We start from the raw sequence: 25,968 nt of genomic DNA, 5'->3' as shown, positions 1-25,968 counted from the left end.
TATATATATATATATATATATATAACATTTCAATAAATAAAATATATGTTTTAAAGAATAAATTAAATTCTTTATTTTTATGAACATTAAAATATTCTAAGCTACAGTAATTTTATAACGTAATGAAAGTTGGTAGTGTTACGAGTCAATGAGAAAGTTAGTGAAAGTAGCTAACATGACAATAAAAGTTTATCGTCGTAATTATGGTAGCCACTGAATTACTATTTTCTCTCTCTATAATCATTAAAATTTAATTTTAATATCTTTTTTTTATTAAAATATTTATAATATAAGTTTTATGTGAGTGTGGTTGAATTTTTTCTAAAATTAGGTATCTATCAAAATTATTAAAGTTTTACAGTAAAATATGTATCCCTCTCTTATTTAATAAGTAATTAATTTCTATATCGATATTTTTATTTACATTCATATAATAAATTTATACCTATATTATTAATTAAACAAATTGTGAAATAAATAATTACGTAAATTTATCTTGAAATGCGCCAAAATAATATGGTTATTTGACTTTTTAAATGTAAACTCTCTTTCACTTCTTACTCTTTACTTCTTAATACATTAACTTAACTATAAATATTTTATTGCAGACATCAATACAATTGAGGAGGATAAGCTGCTACATACTTTACAAACGGTCGGTCACTTATCTAATAAAGCTGCTCGACGTGTGTACCTAAACATAATAAATCACCTGAGCACTATCAAGAAGGACGGTTTATCGGTTTATGTCAGTAGTTTAGTTGAGTTTCTTCGACTCACAAAATATCTTCACACTGTCAACGAAAAGCCACAAACAAACGGCGAAGTAAATCAAGAACCACACGATGAAAATAAGGAAAAGAGCGAGTAAAAAAGAACACTGCTTCTATCTTACTTTTCTCAAAATTTCTATATATAATGGTTATTTAAACCATCGAAATTAATATCTTTTGTATTGTATTTCTAATGTGAAAATAGCAGTTTATATTTATTTTTAATAATTATACACATATAGTTGTTATTCGTGGTAATGTTATAAATATTGTTAAGAATCGAATTACTGCGGTCACACATGCTAATTTCTAACTGCCAAAAAACTAAATGACATGCAAAAATATTCTGCGTCAATAAAGCGTTAATGTATAAGTATTCTTTTATGTTATTCGCTAAATACACAAAATATAAAAAAAATAAAAATAAAAACGAGATAATATTTGTTAGAATGAGATGCATGTAGAATAAACGTATAAATGAAATTTATATTTATGTATTTTGTATAATCTGTATAAAAATGTGAAAATAGTTGAACAAGATAATAAAAGATACAAATGCAATAAATTTCACAGATTGTTATAACACATATTAAATGAAATCAAATAAACTTTAAATAATAGCCAGTAAATGATATAATGCAATTTGTGATATATATGTATATATATTTAATAATATATATTTTTTATGTACCTCACAATCAGTATGCATAAATTTCAACGAGGTAATCGAAAAATATGAAATTTTAAATAATTACCAAATCTTAATATATTTGTTTAGATATATTTCTAAAATATAATTTTATATATTATATTATACATACACATTTTTATATTAATACATATAATATATATGTTGTATATATTGTGTTATATGTATATAAATAGATGTGTTCCATTTCAAAGTTCAGAATGCTATACTGACATCTTTCAAATTACACATAATATTTTTTTAATTATTTCACAAAAAATTTTTCATATATTATTATTATTGTTGACACAGTAAGAAAATTTTTTCGATTTTAAAAGTAAATATGCATTTTGTATACAGAATAAATATGTAACAAATATAATAAAGGTAATTGTAATAAAAATTTATATTTTGCACATTTCGTTAATATACTATAATTAATACATTATAATAAACATGAAGATAAAAATTTAATTTTTTACTATTTATTTATTTTATTATTTAAATTTTAAATTATACTATTTCATAATATAAAACATTTGTTTACTATTAAAGCTTAAAGAGGTTTAAACATAAAAATAATAAATTTGACATTAAAAAAATTACTTTACATTTCATTATCTTCTTTTTTTTATTTATTATTTATATTTATTAAATACAAGAAAAATCTATTTATTTCTGTACATGTTTTACCTAGAATAATATGATTGAACAATAGGACTTATCGAAATAATCGTCTATGCTTTTATACCATAATATGATTATTATTTATTAGCAATGAATTATTGTATTTTTTATTTACACTTCTTGATATATTATCACATATATTAACACGTACGATAAAATTTCTCGAGTTAATAAGGCTAATTAACAATGAAACCGAAGTAGAAGTAAGTATGACAATACAAATATCTCGAAGCAATATTTAAAAAATTGCATCAGATTCATTATAAACAGCATCATCGTTACTTCCAATTATCATTCTTCGTAGGGTCAACTTCGTGGACTATTCATTCGTTTTCCACGTGTATTTATAGTAGAAGGGTACAAGTGTGCGACCGCCACGTCACGGATGTTGCGAGATATCTTACTGCGCAGAAGCATAAATGGAACCATAGACGTACTTGTATTACATGGAACCTAAACGTAAAAGTGCATCAAACTATCATATAATGCAACCGAGCAAATAATATGATGTAACACTGTAATGATGTAATGTAAAATACAAAAAGTACTTTAAATATGAAAGATAAAAATAATTTTTCGAAAACAAGTGCCTCTATTTAAAAAATATTGTTTGAAAAGATATTATTTTTGTTGTTTTACTAAAAATGTCAAATAATTTTTCAGATTATGTTTAAATCAAGTACAGATATAAAAAATATATAAAAAAAAATATAAGTATATTAACATTAGCTGAAGATATCTCAATTCCTTCTCTAACAATAAGATTTAATAATAAAATTAAATGAGAGAGATTGTGTATTCTACTGATAGAATAGCATTTATTTATCGTTATTTCCCTATTTTTTAAATTTCCTTCTTCCAAACAAAATGGGTGTAAAATAACTTCTATTTCGACTTTCTCATACAATTAAGTGAGTTTAGTAGATTCCACCAGTATAGCTCTGAAATGTGAAAGGAATTAGCAAGGTATTTGACGTTACTGTTCGATCTCCCCACTTAATAACGTTCCCCCAATACGTACCGGTTTTCACACAGATATAACGACAGTCTTACCCGGCATCTTGTGCAAGTTGGTCATATATCGTTGGCTTTCAACAAATTCTTTCCAGTAAGTCATCTAAAAATGTAAGTATTTATTATAAAATAAAATAAAATAAGGAAACAAAAAAATTATAAGATATTGAAATTTAAATTAAACATTTTAATTTACTTTATATAAAAACGTTTTTGCTGACACAATGTAAATAGTATTTATAAAATAATGTATGTTGCGAGAAAATATTGTATTATATTTTAATGCTTTTAGTACTACCACATCTTTCAATATGACTACTATTGTGAATAGCATTTACTAACTTAATTTAATAATTATTAGTGATTGTTATTACATTAATTAATATTTTGTTATTTTAAACATTCAGTGAACTATTAATTTATAATTACATATGTATAATAATTTATATTCACATAATAATTTACTCATGTAATATTATGTTGATCTATACTCGAAATGTTATGTACGATTTCAAGTTAACAGTTGTACGTTATAACTTGATCCATAACTGAGGTTAATATTTCACAACAAACATCAATAATTTTCTAGGACAAAAAAGAAGGTTTGCTTTATGTTTGTTGCTGTATATACGCATAAAATTAGCACTCTGGTTGTCGTAATGCGCATTACATAGAATCTACGTTGTAATAATTATTAAAAATAATGTGAAATAATTAATTATATAATGAAGAAAATAATTTTTTAAATACAATTAGATATTTTATTAACAATTCTATACATAAAATACCTAAAAAGTCGCATAATTTCATCTAACAACAGATAAAGGATATGTTAAAAAACAAAGATCTAAAAAGCGAAATATACTTAAACAAAATTTTAAATACAAAATTTTATTTTAAGAAATAATTATATAGAAAAAAATTAGATTGTATTAATAAAGTTGAAATGTTATTACAAGAAAGATATAATAAAATATTTTTTATATAAAGCGATATATTTGAAGAAAAAAAGTTATAAAAGAATTTAAAATTGCAAAAAAATATTTTCAAATAAACGTCTTGTATGGGGTACGTTTAGTAACAGCGACGTAATAACAACACGGAATTTTACTTTACTATTTTCTCGTCTGTTCCAGCGGATGAGTCATGTATTACGCGCATAATCTCATGATCAGTTGAGTACATTAGTTCGTGTAATGAAAATCTAAATATTTGATTTTGCTTTACTCTTTGCATTCTTTTTTTCGGCACTGTTATATGTATGTACATGTAGATGATGTGTGAGATACCATATAAACATTTATGGTATCATACATATGCAATATGTGTCTCGCGATAATTTTATTCATTGGAACATTTTTTGTTTTCCTCTTTTGTTTTTTTTAATTTGCCGATCGCACGTATGTAGATACATTAAGAAAAAAAATGGAGGAAATTTAGTCGTTAAGTTATATATAAATTACGGTATCAAAGTACATATCTGGCTTGACACCATAGATAACAAGATGACTGACAAGTGTGATTCACCGACTACCGAAGGTACAAAGATCTCTGTAAAAAATACTTGTTCGTCGCATTACAGGGATACCTCTTTAAAATATTTGAGTGCATACTCGAGCGTGACACACATAATAATTAACGTCATACAACCACTTACATAAAATTGGAAAATTTATCGCAAATGATTCAACATTGTCTTGAATTTAATTGACATCCGCACATATCATCGTGCACTGTCACCATAATTGCAACATTTTTATCGTTGTTATTTGTACAATTTTACTGTTATTGTATTAATATATTTGTTCTAAAAATGGCATAAATCAAACTTTTAAATTCAAATTATATTATAAATTTTAAGCATGGTGTAAAACTTTGCATATATATATCAGATTTGAGTATATTTTAATACAAATATTTTGTCGACAAACAATTTTTTTAATTTGATATATGCCACTTTCGATACATGATAAGCTGTATAAATACAAATTATAAATTTAATTCGATTTTTACAGAAAGAATGGCGGATGCCACTAAAACAACATCAAACTCCTCTGGTCCCCGTTTTGAAGTGTTGGACCGAGTGAAAAATATTCCGGTAGTTCATTCAGCAATCGAAAAAACGGAATCTACATATTCTTACGTTAAAGATTCTCATCATTTGGTAAATTGGGCTTTGAATCAAGCCGAAGCAGGACTGCATTATGCGACCGCCACGGCCGCGCCGCTTACTGCACCCTTGGCTAAGAAATTTGAAGGACAGATCAATGCTGTTGACCAGAAACTATGCGAAGGATTGGACATAGTCGAACAAAAAGTTCCGATTGTGAAGAAACCACCTCAACAGGTAACGCTAAAGGAAACCTGTCTCTTTTCAGTGGGGCAGTGATCTCCTCGTACAGTAGGGTAGCTATACAAAATCTGGGCACATATTATGGAATTGTTCGGAATAAATTCCAATCGGAATTGTTCAATTATTCCGTAGATTTTTATTGTATTTTCTAAGGAAAACGGAATAAATTTCGGTTAGATTTTTATTCCGAACAAATTCCATAATACATATCTTAGTCCGTTTAAAAGTATTAATGAAATAAAAACAAGTAAATAAGAAAGAGACATATAATTTTTTTGAAGCAATCTGATTCATGTACTACCTATTAATTAATAAATGGCTTTCTGGTGTTTACAGATATACGATGCCGCCAAAGCGGTTATGAGCAGCTCTTTGCAGCCAACCATCGAAAAACTTAATACGGCAAAAGAATCAGCTACGCAACAAGCATCTACGTTAAAAGAGATCAGTATAACTAAAGCGAATGAACTTCTAAATACACAATATGGTAACATGGCTGTACAAGGCGTTGACAATACTAGTGTACTTGTCAATCGTTTATTAGATCATTATTTCCCACCGGTGGAAGGAGAAGAGAATACACCAAGTATGTTCTCCAAAACTTCATTTTATTAGCATTATATTTATTAATTAACCAGTATTGTTTTAATGATCATAATGACGTTATTGCAGGTCCCATCTCCGCGGATGAGAACAAAGTTCTTCATACGGTGCAAACGATTGGACAATTGTCAACGAAAACCGCTAATCGCGTTTACCATTCGGTTGCCGCTCAATTGAAGACAATAAAAAAGGAGGACGTAGCGACGTACATATCTAGTGTAGTGTCCATTCTTCATTTTACACAATACTTGCACCCTGAACAGAGACAGGCAGACGATAATGAGACAAATAGTTCAACGGAGAATAAAGACGAAGAGAAAAAGTAAACTGAAAGTTTAAAGACGTTTCATTTGTTCAATACGTTTATACACGTCCGTATCAATACATAATTTAATTTATTACGCATTACGAAGGAAAGCATTAAAAAAGAAACATAAAATACGGAAAATACAAAACTTGAAACAATGAGGAAAATTTTTGTTTAAAAAAATTTTATAAAAATTTAATATGGTGTACATATATTTTTGAGAAGACTTTTAATATCTTTTGTAACGAAAGCATTCTTTTTTAAAAATATAAAATACGTTAATACCAGAAAAAGTATATAATGTTTTTAATTTGAGCAAATTCAAATTCAATGATTTATGTTGATTTTTAAATATATTTATGTATACTACATTTACAATACGTAAATCACAATTTTGTGATTAGCAATAAGATACATAATTTTAATATTTTCTATACATGTGACAAATTTATATATTAATGAAAATTGTAAAGTTATTAGCTTTTACAGTTGCCAGAAAGGAGTAAACTTTAATTATCTCCACTGATGCATCATCATTATTATTAGAATTACACTTGTTTATGTATAATACATAAATGTGTTTTAAGTAAAACATATTGAAGATCTGTGAATGCATGGAAGGCATAAATAAATAAATGCAAATATATATATTTTATAAAGTATTATGTAGATGTATTCTAAAATATACTTTTGGAGAAAACATTCTTTATATTATTATTTATCCTTACTGATTCGAAATGTAGAATTAAAAAATTTAAAAATTTAGTTTTTTATAAGTAAGGTCTCGAAATGAAGTAAAATGCAGTTATTTCAACGTAACAAAAAATAAGAAATACTTCTGCAATCTATTTACTAAGAATTACATTTTCGTTATAACTCTTTATTTTTTTAATATACAATATATTTTTATAAAAATGAAAAAAATGAAATATCTTATTTTCATTAATAAGAATATTTGAATAAATTAAAATTAAAACAATAATCTTTATATGCCTATTTTTTAGAAATTAATTTATCGATTCAAATAATGTTCAACAAAATAATAAAAAGTCATTTTTAATTTCATTTAATAAAATTATTAATTTCTTTTAAATAAAATTATAATAAATTTTAATAAATTACAATAAGATCTAAATAAATTTTAACAAAATCAACGAAAAATTAAAAGAGAAGACTTTATATTTATTAGGTATATTTAAAAGTTTTTACACTAATGTATAGATCGCTTTAATCTTTACGTTACCGACGTACGATTGCTCCGAAATGAACTGTCAAGGACTTAACAGTAGCGGCGTAATCTCGTGGCGGACAACCGTATTTCCGTTCAATACCGGGTGATGAAAAATGACAGGAAAGTAAGTTCGCTAGTCCGTTAAAGTGTATAAATAATTGAACTCGCGGTCGCTTATCGGAGTAAACAAAACTTTATAGTGAAATGAGTCAGGGATCAAGGTTCAACAGCAGTGATGTTTAAAGAGGGAGATAGTGAGAAAAGAGAATAAAAGAAAGAGAAAGTATAACAGAGAGAGGGAGAAATACAAAGCCATAGGGCAGCTGAAGGGAAGCTGGCGTCCACTCACAATTGCAACGATCATATCAGTTAAATGTCAAACTAACGCGATTTCGCTATATCACATCGTATCACATCGGTTGGAGCATCTGTCATTTCACGACCGTGACATTGATCTTGAAACGTACGTATGTTTCTATAACTATACTTGTACGTTTCCATCGATCGGGAGTGCGAACAATGAGTCGTAGTAAGCCACGCGCATTCCTACGGCGCTCGTTGCTTTGTACTCCAATCATGATATTAGTTCTCGCTTAGTGTGCTTAAATGAACATTTTCTTTTTCTACGCGAACGCTGTTCATATCCTGCTTGAATTGCAATTTATATATAGAAGAATGTGTTAATGGAGTTAGTATCTATTATTGAGCTGTAAATAGTGTGCTTGATGTAATAATGACACTTATGATGCAATAACAATGCTAAAAAATTTTATTGACAATGACTTAAATATTATAGTGGAAGACAATCTCTTCTACGTATTATTTATTCTTTCTATAATTTGCATTCCGTATAAATAATTTATGTACACAGTTTATACTTTTATAGCTTTATAATACTCTTGCGTCTGTCTTTGTCCTCTCATATGTTCCTTGAAATAAATTTTTGTTGAAATTTGTTTAATTTAATTTATAGCCAGTTCCCCACGCAATGGTCTTGCTACATCTATTAAAATTATTTTTAAATAGAAAACTTCACATGTTCGTTAAAATTAATTTAATATCTTTTTGTTATAGATTGTGCAGTGCACAGGAATCAAGAGGTTATTTGCTTTATCGATGAGAAGATTTCAATTTAATCATAGCCATGGATACGGAATTCTCGGATCAGTTATATCGAATTCAAGCTGTTGATCGTGCACGTAAAATACCCAGCGTGAATTACTTGTGGGATAAATCCACAGAGGTGTATGAACGTGTAAAAGGCACAAACACGTTTGTAAACTGGGCTTTTGACACCGTTGAAAGTGTGTTAAATACGATGATAGAGAAGTCTCTGCCAGTCGCTCGACTGATGGAGAAACCAATTTATACGCTGGATAAAACATTGTGCCAGGGTATCGATTTTGTCGAAGGGAATCTGCCAATAATTAAAGAAGAACCCCAACAGGTTATACTCATTTATACATATATTCATATTTCTAGCTAAAATATGGATCCTTTAATTACTTGATATAAAATTTATAAATGTATTTATCTTTTATATTTTTTTTCCAGATATTAAATCGCACCAAATCTATGGTATCCGAACATCTCCGTCCTGCAGTAAAAACTTTTACTGATTTAAAAAGGGAAACCAAGCAGAAAGTAAGAGTTATGACTTTACTTACATATTATAAGGTTCACTATCTACGTATCTACAGCTGGCAACAAGCCGACAGAGTCATGTCAACTGAAACTGGAATCAGTATTTTAAAGACCGTCGATAACACTACTGATTTTGCTGAAATTATGTTGAACAAGTACCTACCTCCATCAGAGGAAGAGATTCATACAGATACAGGTAATTGTTATAAATATAAATTTGACATAACAAAATTTAAGATACGCTAATTATAGTAGTAGTATTAGTAGTTTTTATTTATGTTTTTAAAACGGAATATATAGAATGCAAATTAGTTCGGTCCGTTTTCCAAAAAATAATCGCCTCCAAAGACGAGTTATTTTTTCGAGATGGAATTCGAAAATTGCCTGAGAGATGGAAAAAGTAGTAGCCAGCGATGGACAATACTTTAATGAATCTGTTCATTCGTTTTGTTTTGAAATAAATGCATTTTTGAACACAAAAAACGTACCGAATTAATTTGTACACCTAATAATTAAGCCAAATAATGGTTTTAATAATACTAATTAATTTACACTTCTAGAGCGATTATGTAGTGAACACGTTAAGCTGCATCATACAATGGAAAGATTGAGCGAATTCAGTACTCGAGCATACAGACGTATTTATTACGCATTAATGGAGAGGTTGCAGCACATGTATAAGATAGAAATACTTATTTTGGTATTACATGTTCTTGTGGTCATTCAAGCGATCAAGTTCTTGGAATCGGTAGTGAGTTTAATTTTTAAATTATTTAGTGACTGCCTCTTTTCGTCTTAGAGATACGTTCTAGTCCGTTTTATAATCGTGTATGTAATAGCACTTAAGAAATCAGACTATTTTTATTATATATTTTTACATGAAATTATTTCCAAGTATATTTTACTTGCAAACTGCGAATTTTACTTAATGAGAAGTCGTGAAACGTGTGACCATTCGCAGAATAATTTCATAATCCAAAATGAATTAAAAAGAAGCTGTGCTCTCAGCCATGATATATGGCAACTTTTTCTCATGATATTTCGCATTTGCACATTTCCGACTTTTTACATAATCTTCTAACTGCCGTTTGTTAAGAGAAATAATTCAATTATTTTTAAGAAGAAAATAAATTTCTATATGTAAACTAATTTTATAGAGATAATCCTCTTTTTAAATATATAGAATGTTTTAAAGCTCTTTTTCTTAATCGTAAATATAAACTAAACTAAAATTTCTAAATCTAACTAAAATTAAAGTAATTTTAAAGTAATAAAATCTTAAATTTATCCAAAAAAAACGGTCTATTTTATAAGATGTTAAAAAACGTCATTTGTTTAATATGAAAAATTAAATCATAAACTTTTAAATTAAAAATTAGGAGATTTTGGTACCTTAAACAAAGAAATATAACAAATCATAGAATTTATAATAAATCATTTAAAATAGAATTCGAATTTAAAATTACCAAAAAATATAATACCAAAAGAAAACGTGTACAGAAGACACTGTTTATATTATGTAATATCCTGTATATTTATTATTATTTTTATTTTGCCGTGTTTTAAATATGTGACATAGACTAAAAGAAAGAGAAAAATATCTCTATTTGAGCATTTATCTTTATATGTATTTAACCATTATCTATGTGTTACACTCAGATTTTTAATTTAGTCAGTAATGTTTGTAATGCTGATCGGATTGTTAGACTGTATATTTACGAGGACGAATCAGCAAAGCGATTATCGTTGTTCTTTTTTTAAGAATATAACACGATATTTTTCGATAAGATTTGTCCGTGTTTTCAAAGCTGTGCTTTCCGTACCCTGTTAGTATATGACGGGCATACGTACTCGAAAGGCGTGGTATTCGCACATGACACAAACGCTTAATAATGTCTTATTTCTGCTATTTCTTTGTGTTATTTAGATTTATATGTAAGATTTGTTTTTTAAGCAGATAGACTATTTAATAAAATGTAATGTTACTGTTAAGCAAAATTGATCCCGAACAGATAACAGATTTTATCGTATTGAATATAGTTGATTCAGACATTTTAGTGAAATAAAAACGACAAACAAAAGTAGAGCATTCAACCACACGCAAGCTAGTAATTAGCGAATATGTCTTATATAATTACAACATTTCTTTCGTTACATCATAAAATCATTACATGTTAGCCAAACGTTTCGGCCTTTAATTTGGCCATCATCAGTGTTACAAATACAAAGTTATTCTCAAATATATGATAAAAACTAATAGCTACATTTGTCATTGTCATACACTCAAACGATTGTTAATTGTTGTTGATTAAATTTTTTTATACATTTGATCCGAATTATAATAAACTTGTTCCTTATAATAATTATACAATATAATAAAGTCTCATACATGTTAATCTTATTTCGGAAAGATACTTTCAAAGTAAATCGTTGAAGAAACATTGCGAGCGATGTATTTGTAAGAAAAATAGCGATACACAATCATCATGGTACAGGAAGATATAGTTTGGAAACTATATCTTCTTATCCATGAAGAACAGAAATCACGAAATCAATTAAACGGCATGAATAATTACATATACAACTACCTAGAATAAGATTAATATGTATGAGACTTTATTATATTGTATAATTATTATAAGGAACAAGTTTATTATAATTCGGATCAAATGTATAAAAAAATTTAATCAACAACAATTAACAATCGTTTGAGTGTATAACAATGACAAATGTAGCTATTAGTTTTTATCATATATTTGAGAATAACTTTGTATTTAAAACTTTTTAAAACTTTGTAACATCACTGATGATGGCCATATTAAAGGCCGAAACGTTTGGCTAACATGTAATGATTTTATGATGTAACGAAAGAAATATTGTAATTATAAGACGTAATACTAGCTTGCGTGTGGTTGAATGCTCTGCTTTTGTTTGTCGTTTTAATTTTAAACCACGTATAACCTTGTAATTAGTGAAATAAAATATGTCTAGGAATATTTGATATTCCTAAGACAATTAAGGAATTAAGAATATTTGAACAAGTTGAAAATTGAGATTTTAACTATAACGACTGTGATGGAAAAAAGTGATTAATTTATTCCTATTTTAATATCAAGTCATGTTATTTTGACTTGGATAACATAAATGTGAATAAATTAAGCATTATAAATATAAGATTTTGCACACTTGATAATGTTAGAAAAAAATTATATATCAAAAATATAGATATATATAACATGTTACACATTGAGCAAGATAATTGATAATAAAAGATTTGTAGTTAGAGTGCAAAAATATTTCTTATACAAATATAATACGGACATTTTTATAAAATAAACACTCAAATATAAATATATCTGAGTGTTATTTTGAATTAAGTGTTATCTGTATTGAATTAATTGTCTCTTTCTCTTGCGTGACAAAATTAATAGTAAAAAAATTTTTTTAAATTCTGTTTAGTTTAATATTATATATGGACGCAAAAATAACCGTCACAATACGCTTTATCGTCAAAAATGTTATCGTAAAGCTCCATAACTTTTGCACACTACTTATAACAAAGCGATCAGTAACTTATAAGACGGACACACAGACTACAGATGATTGTACTCACACTAATAATACGTAAATCTGCAATTGTTTTCCTTTCCTGTACTTACTAATGCATTTGTATAAATAATTGTATATTAAAATGTAATTAAAAACTACTACTTGGGACACACTCATTTACCCTATTCGCGGTTGTTGTTCCTGTTATTATATTAGTCCTGTTTTTAATGTACACATTTAAGGCGTGTGGTCAGCATTGAAATTGTCACAGCAAAACAATAAACAGTCGATATAAAAATCCGATTATCCGGTCGCGGCTGCTTTTTTTTAAACAAACCATTTCTCAAAGTGTTGGTCTCAAGTCGAGAGATAAGGGGCTCCCGGGGCACCGAGCGTTAAAGAAACGAGAGTATATTTTTCTGATGTCAGTGTCAGAGCATTTATCACGTCTCATCCTGCGATCCGTGGAAAACCGGGATGAAGTGATAGCATCGTATATGCGAAACATTCGGCAAACACACAGCGAGAGAAAATACGTGCGCATGTAGTCGCCGACGATACGATGGTCAAGGCTCTCGCAGTCTTTATTATGGTATCTTCGTAGTCGTTTCACATTTAATTCCATTGGAAGGCTAGGAAGAATATGATGAAGACGAGATTAACACATACAAAGCTGCCATAAACATTTTTCTTCAAATAAGAGACTACTTCATGTCTCGGCAAAAAAGTAATGGAAGCCTTTTTAATTATGTATATATTGTTTATTTGATCAAAATTAATTGTTTTTCAGTTTTTTCTCTTTCTTCTTTTTTTATTCTCTCATTCTATGTTACATATAACAACCGATTCTCAAATACTATAATAATTAAGTTGTCTCTACTAAACAATTATTAATTATTAATTCATGGCGGATAAAAAAAACTTGAAGGTTTTACTCATCAATATTAACTTGCTAAAAATACAAATACCTACTTTCTATTATTCTTGCAGATAGCATTTATCTAAGACGCACAACATCCATATAAAATACATCTGACAGGTATTTATGCCAGATGTATCTGCTCGCTCGTCACTTACTCATTTAAGTTTATTCTTTATGTCGTGTAAAACGCGGTACTGGCATCGTGGTTTAGGCATATGTAACGGACAATATAACGTCACATTAATCATCGGAAGTCAACGCGCGTTTCTCTGTGCCTCTTAAAACGTCATTCTTTCTGCCGGCCTCATCACAGCGTGTGCATTTGCGAACAGACGGACGTCTTTTCATTAACGTGCTCGCAGATAATCCTGATGTACTACTGCTTGGATGTATGCGATGCGCGCTGCAACTTTCTCGAGGAATGCGGTTTGATGGGTGTAGCGTTGCGAAAAGAGAAAGAAATGACCATTTAATGTTGAAGCGATGCTTACGTACGTTGTACTGAGTTGTAATGTATGCGAAGGTTACTTCAAGAAATTGGAAATAGAGTTTTGAATCACAAAGCAGCGGTTCTCAAAATTTCTGATCCAGTTTATTAAATATATCTAAAAAGAATTGTTTCATCAATATAAATTGATTATAATTAAAATAAATACAAATTACAAAATTTTATTTACTTTATTTTTATAATTCCAGATATTTCCTTTTTTAATGAAATAATAATTAAATGTTGAATGCAAATAAAAAAGCGCAATTATAAAGACGGGGATTTACTTAATTAAGTTTTATTTCATATCATAGTCTCCTGCGTAAAAAAAATATGATTAAAATAATGAGTAAAATTATTAAAATTAATGAATTACTTTTTGAAATATAAATAACTATGTCAGTAGATATATTATTAAATGTTAACATATTATTAAAAATTAACAGAAAAAATATTTTATTATTATTTTTTATATTATTTAATATTATCTAAATTAATATTTTATTAGAAGCAAACGGAAATCTCGTCATTATCTCTCAGATCAGGAATACAGTAAAGATCGATTCATGTCTAGTGCAGACGCATCATCTTTTAAATAACAGCGATTTTCTGGCGATGTTTGTGAATCGTTTCAGATAGCGAATGTCCCTCTATCTCTCCCAAATATTGTAACGTATACAATAAATTCAAGCGTTGCATTTTTATAAACGGACTTGTTTATTACTTGTTAGAATCTCCTAACGCAAGAGAGAGTAGAGAGCTCGCGATAAATGCAACAATATACATATAAATAAAATTTTAATTTTTATAAAACAAAAAAATTTAACAAAATATATATAATTATATAAATGTAGATATATAAACGCAACACAACAAATTCGTAATTTAGAAATAAATGAGGAAACTACTTTAGGAAAAATATCAATTTTAATATATTGCAATTATTAAAAATATTAGCTTCTGAATAAAAAAAGATGTTTTATTTGAGTTTAAGAGTAACAATTGTAGAAATTGCTCTTAAAACTTTTTTAGTCTTTTTTTTTAGTTTATACTGTACCTTTCGATATTTCCAATAGTTTCAAAATTATTGATTTTAAAGCCCTTTTGTTCACGAGAGATCCCTGAATGCGCGCTGTGCCCATGTAGCCATAAATTCTTAGACCTTCATAAAGTTTGAAGACTTTCAAGATGTGTCAAGACTTTAGCGCTATCGATACTTTACGGAAGTTCTAAAGTATGTTACTGCAAAGAATTTCTTTTTTAATTCTTCCTTAGGGAATCAATATCCGAGAGACTTCGAACAATTCTACAAAAATTCTTTCTTAAAGTATCTTTCATGTATGTGTGCAATAAAAATTCTTTAATTATAAATATTAATGCAATGTTTTCGTTTAATACCTTGTTTAATTTATTGTTTAAACTGGTAACATACATAATTTCAATTTGTACATTGAAATTAATGTAGGTAACATGATGACACGATCTGAATATAAAAAAGTTAATTTTTGATAAAAAATAGAGATCAGAAATATGTTCTAATATTTATTCTTCAGTCTGGCATACCTTAAGATATATGATCGCAAAGTAAAGACAGGAAAGGACAAAACAATCCAATTATTCATCACAGACGCTCAGTGTATGTATGTATATATAGTCCACGGTTCAATGAACATTGATGCTGAAAAACATGGAGAACTAAAGCGGTTTTCGCATGTGAGTAAATCATCAGTACATCCCTAACAAAGATACGCGTGGGTTGCACAGAACACACGTGTTCGCGAATTTTCGCTGGTCGCGTCGCGGCCTCGTAAACAGCTTCTTGCCAAGGTGAGCGTTTTCCTGGTGGCTGCGGGTCGTTTTAGAAACTATAATGGATTATGGAAGGCGGTCTCTGGCCCGGCTGGTGGTTAGTTATACAGGCGGCAAGGAGAGCTTCCGTACCCGCTGAAAGATCTATGGCGGGGTGGTAGATAAGCTATGCTTCATAAGCAGAGATGTTATCTTCATAAAAGCCGCAGGTCGATGCCTTCTTCCGCCGGTAGTCGGCTTGTATTACACGCTATATACAACGTGTACATCACGGAATATACTATGTTGCGTACCTATACAGCCATTTGTACTCCAATATACGGACGCATGACGAATAAACAGTACACTGATGGATCTTCTTAAAAGGAGCCAAAATTGATTTTTCTGTGTATACGAAAGAGATATTTATCATATCTCGCGTACGTATTATACATTTGTTTGCATCGAAGATATCAATACAGAAATACGTTGCTTGGAAAAATTTCACGTAGTACAATTTTGAATAATTTTCGGAAAGTATCTCGTATATCAAATGAAGAAATAAGTCACTCTCTTCGTGCGATTGTAGTCACTTCACTTCGTCTAACAAAAAGGAGAGTAAGGTAGCTAATCTTCCGCTAGATTCTTCCAGTTCGCCATGCAATTCTTTTCCCATTGCCGCAACTCCGCTGGCGCCTGCGGCAGTGTCATTTATCGCACGTGCCGCGCGGTGAAATAAAAAAAGTTCTTGCAATTTCCAACCTGTGGCGTCCTTTATCCGACCGTCGACCTTACTGTAAGCACGTAACGCGGGTATTTCATCGAGCTCTCACTCTGGCAGTCTCGTTTTTGTGCCATGGCGCGACCGACGACCGCTCAAAAAGCTCCGGGTACGATTCTTGGACTTGGTCCAACGGCCAAACGGAGAAATTGGTTCCAGTGCGTAGCGTGAAACCGCGAAGCTCGCGGTAAATAGTCGTATTTAAAGAAAAAACCGGCTGGCGATAAACGAACAACGCCGCGCCAGGGCGGGATTGCTGGCTTCTCCACAAACTGTCCTTTTAGCTATACCGACCCGCTTAGGGATGCCAGTGAAATTTTAATAGATGAGAATTTTTCGCATCGCTGGAACTTTTAATGAACCGCAAGCCTCTGCCGACGCTGCATCCGAAAAGTAAGAATGCCTATATATCTTCAACGAACATCGACAATCCTTGAGAACGTGCGCAAAGTACTTTTTCTTGATTACGCGTATTTCAATTTCTGGCGTTCCAGTATCTTAGTTGAGTCCGTCTTGTTCGGAAATTGTAGTTGCACACATTGTTGTAAATAATAATTTATTCTACATTAATAATTTAGAAACTCTAGGATTCTCAACTGAAAAGGAAATACAATATTTTTCAGCTAAATATTTATTTCGCAAATACTAAAAATATGTTATTTTACTTTTCTACACCATATTGATTTATTCATATGTGTCTCTATTTGTGATGCGGAAAACATTTTTTCTACATCCGCATTTTTAAATCTAAATACATATTGTAAAATTGCAATATATGGTATGTATTACACGAGACAGAGAGTTATTGTTGGCAATTATATACTCCATATATATTTTTACCTACCATATTTTTCCATTTCTATATGCTCAAAGACACCGGTTGTGTAGTGCCGTACTTATGAATATGCTATTTTCCAGTGCCGACGCGCATATACTACATTTATTCCCCAGTGATCAATACTGGATGCAACGGCCGAGTCACTCGGAGTTAGAATCGATATCCTATCGTGCTTTTACCGCAGATCCGGTAATACCTCTAACGCGTTTTTCGTAAACGCTGTAATGCGAATTCGATAATGTCGAAGAAAACCAGTACAGGTTACATATGTCTGTATTGGTTGCGTTTTTGCATTATAACACTATCAATCATTTTGTTAAAAGTACTCTTTAAACTATAAGAATACAAGCATTCTATAATAATTGCATCTTAAATAATTAATGTTAAATATTTTTCAATTAGAATAAAGATAAATCAATTCAATTTAACATTAGAACAGCTAATGGTGCCATTTCAGCTCTACTAATAATTTCAATTTTTTTTCTTATATTATAGATATGCATGGATATTAAAAAAATATATAAATATAATATATACAAATAATTCTAATAATATAAATAATATCAAAATAACTATTTTCTAACCGAAAACAAGTATAGGAAATTGTGTATCTTCAGCAGTTCTAACGAAATATTATCGACCGTTACAATGTTTAAAGTTGATGCAATTACGATTTTCCACTAATAAATATTACATGTGTTATTGTTTATGTGAACAGACCTAATTTTGGTTTCACTTTAAGGTAAAAAAAAATGTAATTTACTTGCTGGATGTTACGTAGCTTCCATGTAATTAATGTAATTACGTTTTCTATTTTATTGCACATTTTCATTAATTAGCAGCAGTAAATACAAATCGTAATATTTCTCAATTCTCTCTCTCTCTATCGAATGACGGGAAAGTAATTCAGTAAGTTACAAAATTTCTAACATTATGAACATTGATATATAATAATTAATTACACGAACAATGCATTAGTTTTAAATACGCGCGTAACGTTCTATTTGATGTACTATAGTATATTTCTTTGCTGTAAATACATTATGAGTTAACACAAAAATCTATTCATCCACGATTTATAATCTTTCTTCACGACTTTTTTTTAAAGGAGAGTAATTTATCCTGCTGTGAATGTGTAATTAAAATTTGCGCGGGCTTGCGGTTATTACATGGGGAATTCGCCGACACGTAAAATCATGCAAAATATCCAGCGTAAAAGCTTTGCCGTCAACTCGTCTCCGAACAGCGCACAGTTAATGCACTGGAAGTGAAATAGCAGCTGTTCCAATTTAAATTCGGGAGGAATACGAAAGCGCCTGTGATCTGCTAGAAGGCAAATGTCGTTAAAGTTTACGATAACAAAAAGGAAGGAAATCACTCTTAGAAATATACTGAGTATGATGATTAAAATTTTGGGCTTGACAGCTTATTTGTCGCGCAAGAAGTGCAACTTATATAATAAATATATGGAACGTGCATAGTCATTATTAATTTATTTCTGATTATGCATCATTAATATTAAAGTAATTTTTCTATTTATGTAATAGAGTACTCAATTAATCAGACATTTCGCGTATTTATCCAGCGAAAATACTTACAGTTCTTTGTAAAAGTACTTCTCGTCTTTTATACCTCGTTTCCTGACGACGCTACGCGTACTTTCACCGCGACAAATTGTGAGGATCGATAGACGTCTCTCAACCCTCTGTATGTACCCTCTGCTCCCCTACCCTCTCTCTAGACTATTTAATATTTATTTATTCAAATATTCGTCGTGGCCCGTTTCCACGTGTGCGCAACGTCGACGTCGACGGCGATACTCTGTGCCGTGACATTCACCGCGTCGACGGAATTTTACATTTTTTTCCATGGACTTGGGCTTATGGTCACGTCGACGCTTTTCACCCGTTTCATTTCGCGATTAATGCACGACGCAACATGTTTGCGAGGCACAAAAATGTAAAATCCTGTAACGATCGTTGGTTTTAAGACTATTACACATCGTCGCTTCTCTTCTCTTTATTTTAATATCTTTGGAATGTTGTCCTCCGTTTACTTAGAATTTGCTTCTCTTTAAACTTCGTAATTATGTTTAACTTGGTATTAGGCGTGCAAAAAGGGTTTATTGGTCGAGAAAACCAGACAAGCGTCAGAAAGTTTTCCAACTCTATTCGTTTCTCGCAATTTATTCCTTAATTCCCTTAACAATCGGGAATTGATTTACAACTTGGCTCTCTGTATCTAAAGAAATAAAATTCCGACATTATGGGATTAATAGTTTCCGAGAGGGTGTTGCATTGAACGGGGGCCGCATGATGCTTCCACGTTCAACTTCGCAACTTTGGACGACGTTAAAAACGTTATTAGGGCTGCTATCACTTAGTCGGGCGCGAACTTCCGCGCGTAAAAACTCACGATCGACAACTCGCGCAAAGTCGCGACGGCGAAACCGACGAGGGAAGAGAAACTTTCTTGCTGCTTCTCTTATTCGAAAGCGTTTCCATGGATGCGGTATCGCGTCATCGTCGTTATCGGAAACCTTTAACGGCCTTCAGGTCTGTTAGAAGTGACGCCTGTATTAATTTGTTCCTATAACCGTGGCGAAGAGCTTTTAGGAAAAGGGGGAAAAGAAACGGAAGGATGGAGGCTACTACGGGGTTGGACGAAGAAGCTCGGACGAGAGATGGCCGTGAGCATTTCCGCAGACAATTTATTTGACCGGTCGGAACGATCAAACTTTTTCCCCAGGACCACGTGAAAAATAACATCGCCGAAAGCGTCCTGCTGGAACAACGGGACTATGTCCGGCATCCGCTCGACACTGCGCGGCGCGACCGACGACCTACGAGAAGGAATGAAAGGCAACCGTAAGCTTGGGGAAACTAAAGCTCCCCTTGACGGCTTTCGTAGCTTTCGTCGTTTTCCTCCTTTTCCTCGCAGCCACTCTAACTCGAACTACAACAGGGAAACTGTGGTAACTTCGGCGAATATCAAAGCACGTATACCTTCGGTTATGTGTCTCGACTTTCATTCCTTTCAGCACCGAATGAGATTTTATCTGATTAATTTTACTCTTATCTGCATTATAATAGAAAAGCTTCTCTGATGAACAAAATTGGTTTGATCTTTTTAATATTTAAGTCATGATGTTACTGAAAGTATTGAGTGTTTTTATTTTTTATATTGATTTTCTTATGTGTGTAAAAGATGAGAGAGAGAGAGAGAGAGAGATTCTGTGAAATTTCTTTACTTTTCAACAATTATGTCCTCTATAGTATAAAATATTTAGTGTTTTAACACTTCTTTATTTTCATAATAATTTATTTACTTAATTCTTTGAATGAGTAAGAAACATTGTAATTTTAGTGTTAAACAGTGTAAAATAAATATTATTGACGCAGTATATTATTTATTATAATTGTCTTAATTAATTGATTTATAATATTAATTGCATACAATTTTTTAGTCAATTTTATCATGTTTGTTTTAAATATTCTATTTGTCCTAAACGTTTTATTAATGAAACAATTTTGCTATTTTATTTTTTTAAGCTGATAATTTGTTTATGTTTAAATTTTTCTTTTTAAAAAGAGGAATTTTATTTAATAGTTTATAGTTTTCCAATAACATTCCAAAATTGAAAAGTTATCATCATTCACATCTATGTAACATTTACTTCGATAAACATGTGCAAAGAAACTTTCCACCATTTTTCTCATTCAAATTGTATGATCCAAGAGTAATTTTTCAAGAGATACGATTCCATTCACGATCAGTTAGCGTTTGCAATACGCGAGTATAATTTTAACATTACGGTTTTTAACGACTCAACGCGCCACAATAACGGATTTTATTTACGTGGATCGCGGGGCGTCGCTTTATTTATCGACGCAAAACTCAAGTACGCGCACCGCATTCTCGCCCGTCACTTCCAATCTCCGGATCCGCGGCCGGCATTAAAATTTCATCCGCGGAGCGAGAGAGTAATTACGCGGGAAAAAGTTAAAAAGTAATGTTACAGCGAAACGCCAGAAGTCCCCGCAAGAATGGCGCGTAAACTTCTTAATCGTATTACCCGAGGAAATACGCATCCGGCTACATTATTTAAGACAGCGCGGTTGATTGCACGAGCCAGCATCTCGCCCAGAATTAGATACCACCTTGGTGCTTTTACAATTCCACCGATGCAAAACTGTTATTGCTAAGCGGAAGAAACTTTCACTTGATCTGACTGATTGTAAATTGCATCCAATGGCACTTGACATTAAAAAACAAATGATAAATTTCTCATTCTCACAAAATTACCTTTTCCATCCTCTAAAATTGCAATAGCTCTGTAAAAGGTTTAAGTAAATTTCATTAGTCTCTTACAATAATCCATCAAGGGCGAACCGTATAAATTCGATTTTATGCGCAACGTCGCGATTGCGCGAGCGAACATTTCCTCTGATTGTCGAACTACTAAGTTTCGTGCGAAGCACGATATATAGTTCCTGTATATACTTAGCGATGTACTTCGTGATGGAGGCTCTTTGACGCACGGTCGTTAAGCACGTAGCAAGCCGAGGTACGTTCGGCGAGGAACAACGATCCGATGAAATATTCTCGCGGTGCGGCGCGGCGTCTCGTTACTGCGTTGCTTCATCCTCCTGCTGTTTCCACGCTATTCTTGATTCTTATATACCGATGGTGCGCGCACCAGTCTGCATTACGAAATTAAGTCCGAAGAGTCCGGGAGGCAGCAAAGGCATTCGACGATTTCCACTTTCTCGCCATTAGCCAGTATACCTGGCCGATCGATAAGGAATAGAGCGGATCTCGTCGTATTCTATTTTTTGCCAAGCGTCCAATCACTTGGCACAGTGCACGATTGGTACTTACTTAATGACCTGATGGCTCTTTTCCAATATTTTTACAAAATTAGAAATTGTATGTAGGCGGAAAATTAAAGGCGAAATTATTGTCAAAAACGAATTTTATTATAAATAGACACAAATTTTTAAACTATATTATTATATAAAGCTTACCTAAAGGCGGACAAAGAGAAATCCCATTCAAATCTTAAAGAACAAAAACAATAAAAACTATTTAAATTAAAACTAATGAGTATTCAAAGGAAATTAGTTAAAAAAAAGAATTGTAAAAATTAAAGAAAAATTTTCTAAGAATCTAACACAACTGTTAATGTTATAAATTTAAATTTTCCTAATTTGAACGATCAGTTATAATTTTAAGAAAAATATAAAGTAAATTAATAAATTAAAAGTGTGATTTTGTGATTTATTTATTAATAATTAATCACAAACATAATGTGAAACAAAATAAATCTAATAATCCGTACTATTCGACTCTCTCTCTCTAGATTTAAAAACCTCGATTATAATTTACACCCCTTCTCCCGCCTCTAAACAATATATTAAATTTCCTGATCTGCTGGATTGATATTAAACATAATATTGTCACATTACGATAAAACAAAATATTACATTATTATAATATGTATAAGGACCTCGTATATACATATATATATTAATAAGCATCAGAGTGTTAAATTACAATTTCGTTAAATTATTTCAAATTTAGTAAGTCCTATTTTCGTTCTTACTTTATATATCATCTTGAAATTATAGAGTTAATAAGTAATAATTTATTACATAACGTTATATTACATAATTTGCATTACGCGCGTAATAAAACAGGACCTAATGTAGGTATCATTTATTCTGTACCATCGCTGATATCAAAAATCTGCGAGAAAAAAGTGCACGTTAACATTTATGATCGTGCGTAATAAATTACATTTCTTCAGGTATCTATGATGAGAAAAGTTACGACGCGCAATAAAACGTAACAGTTTATATTATGATTTACATAGATTGCATTAAAGCCATTAGCACCGCAAAAGAGTTCAGACGATATACCTCGCGAGCATTTATTCGCGACGTTTGTAAACTAGCCACGAAGAAAATTTTACGCTTGCGAAGCATGTGTCGGCATTACGCAATTGCTTCGTACCGAACATTAGTGGTAACACTAGGTAACACTAGTAACTTTGTTAAAGAAGAAAGTAGAATTTAGGTAAACCGGTGTCTTAAAGTGGATTAAACAAATAAACGTTTCTATCGCTCGGTAATCTTCGTGTACAAAAGCGCATTTCATCTTTTATAATTATTCGCCGCTGGATATAAAAGTTTTAATCTCGCTTGATTATTACACCAGCTCACCGTCTCATCTCCGTTTTTATTAGTACTTAATCTCGGAAGAATAGTCGTATCTGTAAAGCGCGTCCACTAAAACACGGATTCCTACTTTCTTGCAGCACTCTGATACATATCCGCGACAAGAGAGACACAAAATGTATCCGTTAATTTACTCTGGCGACACATCTCTCAGCCTGTATTAAATTTTTATTTAAAAAATGGCAATGAGAGTACGTATTTATACGCGAAATTATTCCGTCGAGAGTTGATAAACACACGTGAGAAATACATTACGCATTAGGATGTAATTATAATTAGTAATTGTATGCAATTATAATTAGAGTTTTTAGAGGCTAGAATATAGTCATTTGCGATCTTAAGAAAATGTATATGTTGTACATTTCGATCACCAAGTAGAACAAGACGATGAATTGTATCAGTAGCGTTTATAGTCCACGTGGTTATAACGATATTCCCTGTATGTTTGGAGCGGTCGACAAAAACCATCCTCCTCGTGGCAAACATCGTTCATCATTTTCAATAACGTTTTCCTCCTTGCTTTACTTCGCTTCTAGCGCGTTGATGCGACGAATGCCTTGAAAAATCCGTCGCTAGTTAGTTTCGGATCAATACGCGATTAATCATAATCTATCAATTTGGGAACCATCTGCCAATTTACTAGGCTCCGACCACGCCTATTTACTATCCACGATCAGAACACAATCAATTCAGTTGATAACGAACGAGGTATATTTATGTTCGCGTTGTATCTTTCTCGATTAATTGACTTTATCGGCTTTAATAACTTTTCTACTTTAATATCAACTTTTACAGAAGATTACTTATTAAATATATCACTTTACATACTTTGCGACGTAACTATATTTAAAGTTGCATAATTTATTGAAGACGCAAGGATATCGCGAATAACAGATGCGATATCTGTTGAAATAACAATGACCGGATAAACAAGATCTCGCTTTTCGCCAAATGTCTACTTACGTTCAACGCATAGCGATGATGCATCGTCGTCGCAAGGGGAGGAAAACCGATATATATATATATACTTCGCGTAAGAAGTCGCACGCGAGTAGCATAAATCACATGACGAAAACAAAATCTAAATGCCACTGTACTATTCCCACAAGTCATGCGATGCGTTCTTTCTTCTTTTAGATCGTCGGTTACCATGCGCCCCGTAAAACGGAAGGAAAAAACAGAAGCCCCCGAGCTACTAAAGAGACGCGGCGCCGGAAGTCGTTGGCTACTGAGAACGCGATTTAGGTCCCACAAAATACTCCTTAGAGTCCAAAGTCCGTTCCAATTAACCTGCCACGTTGTACGTGATATTAGTTGGATGTTGACAGTGGCACCGATAGCATCTCTCGACAGTCTGTGTATCTCGCACTTGCTTATTATTCATTAAACTTTAAACTACAACCAAGCAAGCTTCGTCAAGGCAGGTCGTCTCACACTCTATTCGATGCATCGCGAATTTTCCGACACGGATACCATGTAGATAGTTGTTTACACACTTACGAAAAACGAAGGATAATACAATTCGCATAATAAATTACTGATATAAATCAATTTAATATTTATTATTCCACAGCATTTCAGGATATTAACATTTGAATCAGTATTTAAACATATTATTGATTTTAATTCGCGCGCGTGACGTAAGAAATGTAAAGAAATGTTGCTTATAAAATTGTTATTGTCTTTGTATTTATTTGACCAAATTGACATTATACATTGTCTCAAATTTAGAAAGGTAAAAATCACGTGATTTTGCTGTAACCATAATGATCAGAGAGGAATTTCTAGTTGTAAATAGTATTGGGTATGAATGCGTATTATATTTAGGGATATATTAGAAGAAGATAAGATAAATTTTTTTTATAAATAATTATTATACACTTTTATTAATAATTTATAACATTAATTATTCTAATTTAGAAATCGTTAGTAGTGTTATTTTGTATAGAATAAGGCAACGTTCGATACGGAAATTGACAGACGTTTGCGGCGGATTTCGCGAATGGTGGCACTGCTAGCTGCTTCTCTTCGTCGATCTCGTTTCCTGTCTGGCTCATTCTGCTT

The 25,968-nt window shown here is 31.3% G+C and overlaps 3 protein-coding genes across 6 annotated transcripts in view; all 3 read left to right on the top strand.

Moving 5' to 3' along the window:
- The window catches only part of LOC108777845 (lipid storage droplets surface-binding protein 2-like), a 7,954-nt gene extending 7,053 nt beyond the window's left edge, over positions 1-901 (top strand). The window contains exon 4 of the mRNA XM_018544828.1: positions 609-901. Within this exon, the coding sequence (XP_018400330.1) occupies positions 609-871 (263 nt within the window). The 3' untranslated portion in view covers positions 872-901. The remainder of the gene's footprint in view (positions 1-608) is intronic.
- Positions 902-3,200: 2,299 nt separating this feature from the next.
- On the top strand, positions 3,201-6,579 carry LOC108777828 (lipid storage droplets surface-binding protein 2). Of its 3 annotated transcripts, none has more exons than XM_018544821.1 (4): positions 3,201-3,273; positions 5,178-5,509; positions 5,852-6,101; positions 6,188-6,579. In XM_018544821.1, exons 2-4 carry the CDS (start codon positions 5,183-5,185, stop codon positions 6,442-6,444), a joined length of 834 nt encoding a protein of 277 aa, XP_018400323.1. In that variant the 5' UTR covers positions 3,201-3,273; positions 5,178-5,182; the 3' UTR covers positions 6,445-6,579. The 3 variants fall into 3 exon arrangements, with proteins under 3 accessions (XP_018400323.1, XP_018400317.1, XP_018400308.1); XM_018544815.1 differs by lacking the exon at positions 3,201-3,273 and adding an exon at positions 4,294-4,336; XM_018544806.1 differs by lacking the exon at positions 3,201-3,273 and adding an exon at positions 4,496-4,701.
- A 1,109-nt stretch (positions 6,580-7,688) lies between these two features.
- LOC108777914 (lipid storage droplets surface-binding protein 2) lies at positions 7,689-10,099 on the top strand. Of its 2 annotated transcripts, none has more exons than XM_018544915.1 (4): positions 7,689-8,119; positions 8,731-9,103; positions 9,211-9,496; positions 9,861-10,099. In XM_018544915.1, the coding sequence occupies exons 2-4, from the start codon at positions 8,801-8,803 to the stop codon at positions 10,097-10,099; spliced, it is 828 nt and encodes a 275-aa protein (XP_018400417.1). In that variant the 5' UTR covers positions 7,689-8,119; positions 8,731-8,800. The 2 variants fall into 2 exon arrangements, with proteins under 2 accessions (XP_018400417.1, XP_018400425.1); XM_018544923.1 differs by lacking the exon at positions 7,689-8,119 and adding an exon at positions 8,293-8,344.
- The last annotated feature ends 15,869 nt before the right edge of the window (positions 10,100-25,968 follow it).

This window comes from Cyphomyrmex costatus, unplaced genomic scaffold, assembly GCF_001594065.2.
Source record: "Cyphomyrmex costatus isolate MS0001 unplaced genomic scaffold, Ccosl1.0 scaffold116, whole genome shotgun sequence".
In the NCBI taxonomy this organism is placed as follows: Eukaryota; Metazoa; Arthropoda; class Insecta; order Hymenoptera; family Formicidae; genus Cyphomyrmex; species Cyphomyrmex costatus.
This window is presented reverse-complemented; position numbering and strand designations above follow the sequence as displayed.